Here is a 6,360-nt window from a genome sequence, read left to right on the forward strand (position 1 = left end):
CTCCTTCAACCACTGCTGTAGTCCCTCTTCTTGTTCATTTTCTTTCTCCTCCAACCACTGCTGTAGTCTCTCTTCTTGTTTCTTTTCTCGTTCTGCATGTTTTTTCTTTTTCCTCCAACAACTGCTGTAATCCCACTTCTGACACCAATTTGTTACATATCTGCTTGTAGGATAATTTCCAGTAAAAATTATTTCCGAGAAACTTCAGCGATACAAGTCCCTTCTTGATTAAAACTAGTTTATTCTTTCTCGATACAACTTTTTTGTAATACACCGAATTTCCACATCACTTTAAACTTAACCTTTATAACACATGCTATATATCACAGTGATTCACACACTTTTCTTACGGTGCATACTGTTCGCTTGACTCAATTATCTATCTCTTTGATCTATCTGCCTATATCGCTGACTTTCTTTGCCAGGCTTATATACTAAAAAAGAGGGCATCTAGCAAACACTGGGACATTCGCAGGGTTTCCCGATATATCATGATCCTTCTTGAAACTCCAGCGCTCATGCTTCCAGCATCGCATGACTTCCGCTGTCGTAACAATATGATTTAATAATCTTCCATGGGTTTTCTCTTCAAGTTTTCATAAGACTACTGAAATTATCTTATTTTTGTGACATTCATTATATATCAGAAAAACACTGAACATAACAGTAACTAGTTAGATACAAGTTAACAACTTACGTACTCTATGTTTAATTTTGAAGATCAAGTTTACAGTCTTATTTACGAAAACAATTATGTCAAGGTAATCAAACACATGGTGGTGAACAGAATGTACACAACTCCATCTAGGTGATCTAGCACATAGATACTTTAGTTATATCTTCACTATACAAAGGAACAATAAACTAAAAGCAAGTGCTACTTCACTTGTCAGAAGTAGAGGACAGTAAGATCAGCATGGGTATAGTTATAAAGTCATTATTTTGTATACAGCAACATTCCAGTGCAAAATAAGCCAAAAATGTATTATTTTGAATTTGCGAAATTTATGTGTTCTTATTTTCACAAGTGGGGCCACTAATCCATTGCATTGAACCAACTTGAATTAATTGAAAATAATCATGAAAAAGCATAATGGCCGTATTTTGATTACTTGGGTAGTTGTAATAATTTGAAAGAAACACTAATTTCAATAAGTGGATTATTTTTGTAACATTAATAAATTTAAGCATAATTTTGATTAATTAGTAATTGATGTAACCAATGCTCATAGGTAATTGAGTTAATTATCGAACTTTATTGCATATTGCACTTAGGTTATAGAAATTGTATAGGCTTATGTGTGAAAAATATTTTCTTGATCTAAAGCTGGATAGCCAAATTTAATTATATCTTGATTGTATCATATTTCTGGAGTTTTTAAAGGAGAAATAAGATGAAAATGCTGGGTACTTAAAGTAGTTAATATCTACATGTGTAGCTATAGGGTTTAACTATAAAATGACATGTTATGTATGTGTATATATGTGTGTGTGTGTGTGTGTGTTTTAACTTTTATGTCAATATTTCTTACTTAATCCCCAGGATGGAGATAATAATCAGGTAAATTAATAAAATTGCATCTCACATATTTATGCACACTAATTGTCACAAGCACCATGTTATTTAGACAGTATATTTTAAATATTTTATTGCTTGGTTAGAAGGTGTTCTCAGGAGAAACAGATAAAATATGGATTCTGTTTTATCAGTCTGTCATTTTGGGTAAGACTTTTTGTACAAAATCTCACTCTCTGAGTAAGTACTGCCAAAAATATCAAGAAATAAAAAAAAAAAAAACGTATAAATTTGATATTTTGTTCCTGGTTAAACTGTCTCTGCAACCTCCATGAGTTTTTATCTTCTGATATACCTTTATACTTCATTTTAACACCCAATCTGGAAGTCAGTGAGACCAAATTCAGGGGATCGGGTGGATTACAAAGGAGTGTCAGAGTTTCCAGTATTCAAGTATAACTCCCAAAAAAGTACATCAATAAAGGACTTGATATATTAGCCTCAAAATCCACACTTTAGTGCCAAAAGAACCCACCTCTCAATAGTGTTTGGCCAGGAAAATGCAGAGTTTAGGGTTTTGGCTGAACTTTGATCCTCTTGCACTAAATATCAGAAGTGTTCATGTTGGCTCACACTTCAGGGAGATACCACACTTAGCCACTTTACAGTGACAGGTAACCTTTGTTGAGTCTTACTCAGCCATCTCTACCAATAAGACTCATAAAAATCGTGGAGAAAACAGCTGTTTAGAGCTGAGGAATCAGATCTTGTATTGCATAACATGTGTGGCCACTATCATATTTTGTGGGGGATTATGGATGAGGTCATGGGTTTTATTCCATCATACCTGGAAACTAAATCAAACTTAGCTGTGTTGGTGGGCAATTTAGATTCTATAAATGCAAGGAAATTCAAATCTATATTCTAAATTTGAAAAAAGTGCTGTACACCAAAAATGTCTTCCTGACTTGCAGATTGGGTATTAATTACATGCTGAATTGTCAACTGCACAGGAAAACATATTTTATGCATGTTGAACACTTATGATTTCTAGTTTTTAAGAATCACTGAAAGTTTACGTTGTGTTTACATTGCCATAGTTTGCAATGACAAATTAAAAATAAGTAAGTTTTTATTTCCATCTTGCATTTTTGCCTCTGATCTGCAATTGCACAGCCACAGATTGGTAAATTTACATTTCAACATTTCGAAGAACTTGGATGATTTTTCAATAACAAATTAATATTTGCATTAATGTTTCTTCTTTCTATGTGTTTAATTTAGATGAGACTTGACAACAAAAACCATTTGAAATATTTTCAGTTTGAAAACATATTTCTTGGTTTTGTGATTAAAAACTGTTGGATGATAAAATGTTAAAGGATGAATGTTTTGATATATATTATAAACTGTTAACTGTTTTTTTAAAATGTTTTCCTAAAAAAAATAAAAAGATATCAAAATGAAAATATAATATTCCAATGTTCCTAGCTTCCAGCAAGACCTTCTCATGCTGTGCAACCGAAAGGTGAGAAAGAAAATTTTTGTTATCCATGTAGAGTGTTTACAGAAATTATTTTTGAATGACTTCAAGTGCAATATTTATAACTCAAAACTTTTCAAAACCAGTTAGTTTAAATTCGATGACGAGGAGCCCACTTTAAGACTAATAATGGCTGGAGTAATGAAGAAAAACTTTAATATAAGTTTAACATAACAGCAAATGTACAATGTTTCGACAAGGTTTTGTCATCATCAGGAAAAATATAAGTGTAAATTCTTTGTTTTCTTAGAATCATCTTTCTTTTTCTTTTTTTAACTTGCACCAAGAAATGATCAGAACCCGAGTGATACCTGATTAACAATTTATACATTTGTTTAAAATGCTTGTAAACATTAAATCTTAAGAAAAAAGGTTTTTGTTTATCTTAATTTTTATAAATGTTGATAAATAAGAACAAGTTTGATATATAATGATAATAATTTACATCTAGAATGATTGAAGTCAAATTTTTTGGACAACTTTTACCATCTTTTCTATCTGGTTGTTGGTAGCAGACAACTTCATGTATATATAGTTGACTCCTTTTTGTTGTTTGTTTATGTATTTAGGGTCAGTTAGAACTCGCCAAAGCTATGCCCGACCACAGCTACAGAATGGACACTCTGAGAATAATTTTCAGGCACCAGCTCCTCCTAATCCTGTTAACAATATAGTAATGGCTCCTCCACCTGCCCCCACACCTGGACCTCTTCAGCCAATACAGAAGGCTAACACAGGTGCCACTAATGCATCATATATTGTACACTACAATTATCATCAAAAGTTTACATGCCCCAATAGAAATTTCTAATTTCTGGAACTTTCTCAAAAACAAAGAATTGTAGAAAAAATCATTAATTTGTAGCAAAAGTTTTGTTTTTCTGGATGACATAAAAAGTTACAAGAAATGGATTTCCAGAATTATTTGTTTCAATGATGTTTTGCAAACTCCAAAACTGCTAATTCATATCCTTTGATGCTGTGATAGCAGCCCACAAAGTTCTTAAAATTTCAATATGATAATGCAGAACTAAATTGTAAGAAAGTCTAGATAATTGTGGTTTGTGGGTTAACATTCTTAGAGAGTATAAAATGGTTAGGCATAGAATGATTTCTTCATTACCAATAAGTTAATATGGGAAAAAGTAGAGAGTTATCTGAAGATCTTAGGGAGAAAATTATTAATTGACATAAATCGGGAGAAGGATACAAGAAGATTTCCAAGTATTTGAGTATCCAAATTTCAACTGTTGTTTCATTTATTAAGAAGTGAGAGACTCATGGGACTGTCACAATGTTCCCTCAGTCTGGAAGAAAGAAGGTTCTGCCACAAAGGACAAGTAGAAGAATTATGAGGAACTAAGAACAATCCAAGGATATTCAAAGGGATTTGGTTGAAAGTGGGACTGAGGTTTCCATTTCACCCATAGGTTGAGTATTGAATGTTGAAAGTCTCGATGGTTGCAGGCCAAGGAAGAAACCTCTCTCAGGAAAATGCCAAAAGGACAATTGCTTAAAGAATACAAAAAGCATTTGAATGATGGGTATGAGTTCTGATCAAAAGTTTTGTTGAACTGTTTAGTAATGATGATAGTTGTTACGTGTGAAGACAGTCTAGTAAGGTGTATAAAGGAAAGAATAATACAACCTACTGTCAAGTATGAAGGTGGTAATATTCTTCTTTGTGGCTGTTTTTCCTTTAATGGCACAGGAAATATTGTTCCTATACATGGTAAAATAGATTCCATAGTATATCAAAATATTTTAGTCCATTATCTAAAAAATTCCACTGCAAAACTTGGTGTAAGTAAGCACAACAGAATGTTCCACCATGACAACAGTCCTAAACACACATCAAAATCTACTTCAGAATGGTTAAAGAAGAAGAAAATTAAGTTTCTAGAATGGACTAGTCAAAGACCCAATATCAGTTCGATTGAGAACCTTTGATATGAGTTTAAGAAGGCTGCAGAACTGGAATGTACTAGAAGAATTTTGCATTGTAGAATGGTCAACAATCACTAATGAATCATGCCAAAAGCTTATTAACAAATATTCTAATCATTAAAAAACAAGTTACTATTGTTAGAGGTGATTTAACAAGCTATTAATTTAATTTTCTTTGTCAGAATATCAATAATTTTTTTAATTAGCATTTTTTAGAATTTTGCTAAAATAAATAATTGCAGAAATCTATTTCTTATAATTTTTTACCTCATCCCCAAAACAAAACTTGTAGTAAAAAAAGATTTTTTCCTATAACTGTGTTCAAGAAATTTCTAGGAATTAGAAACTTCCATTGAGGTATAGAAACATTTGATGACAACTGTATATCAGTTTATTTATATCTTTGTTGTTTTCTAAAGAAACAAAGATGTTATTCTCTATGCTAATCCTTAAAGTCTGTGAAACTATTTAGCAGCTTTTTAAAGTAGAATTAATTATTGTTCAGATATTTAATTGAAACTTTGATAACCTATTTGTTACAAATAGTACTAGTTCTAGTACTAATATTTTACTTTGTTTAAAATCTGTTACAGAATGTTTTTATTGTAATTTTTCTTAACTTTAATAATGTTGCACTACAATAAATATAACTTGGATTTAATCATTTAGAAAAGCTAAATAAGTAAATTTGAAGTATCAATAATAAAACCATTCTTGCTTACTAAATTTTAAAGGGCAAGTATTACTTGTATGGAAGCAGGGACCCTATTCTCATCATCAGCCATAGGAGAACTTGAATGAGCAAAATATTTGTATTCTTAAGTGTATTCACATCTTTATTGCACGGTTTTGTAAAACTCTTAAGATTGTTTTTGTGATCAAAATTTTTATCTTTCTTTCTGAGGTTAATTTAGCCAATAGAATCTCAAGATAAAGGAAATATACACCCACTTATAATTAAATCTAGAAGCCAGCTAAGTGCATGGGTTTTTGTAAAATACCCAGTAAAGAGCCTAATCTAAAGAAGGAAAACAACTGATAAAAACTAATCATTATTTATTATTGTTTTCTTTTCATTAAAACAAGTATTGAAAATAAATTAGAAATTTAAAAATAAACACAAAGTATAAGTGAAAGAAATATATAGGAATATACACAGCGTGGTCACAAGTAAATAGACACCACCTTTTCAGAAAACATGAAATTTTTCAGTCATATTCACATGAATTGATATGATTTAATTAATATCTAGTAGATCTTCCTTTCGCTTCGTGGAGTTCGTTGATCCTTTGGGGCATCGTGAGAATAATCTCGTCAATTTTAGATTGTGGGATTTTTTGCCCACTCTTGCTTC

General features: G+C 31.4%; 1 protein-coding gene across 6 annotated transcripts in view; it reads left to right on the forward strand.

The window, feature by feature from the left end:
• The window catches only part of LOC106469472 (kinesin-like protein KIF2A), a 73,511-nt gene that overhangs the window by 35,574 nt on the left and 31,577 nt on the right, over positions 1-6,360 (forward strand). For all 6 annotated transcript variants that reach the window (XM_013929969.2, XM_013929970.2, XM_022398004.1 and 3 more), the window contains 2 exons: positions 3,008-3,044; positions 3,629-3,796. In XM_013929969.2, coding sequence (XP_013785423.1) covers positions 3,008-3,044; positions 3,629-3,796 — 205 coding nt within the window. The remainder of the gene's footprint in view (positions 1-3,007; positions 3,045-3,628; positions 3,797-6,360) is intronic.

This window comes from Limulus polyphemus, unplaced genomic scaffold (genome assembly GCF_000517525.1).
Source record: "Limulus polyphemus unplaced genomic scaffold, Limulus_polyphemus-2.1.2 Scaffold3504, whole genome shotgun sequence".
NCBI lineage: Eukaryota > Metazoa > Arthropoda > Merostomata > Xiphosura > Limulidae > Limulus > Limulus polyphemus.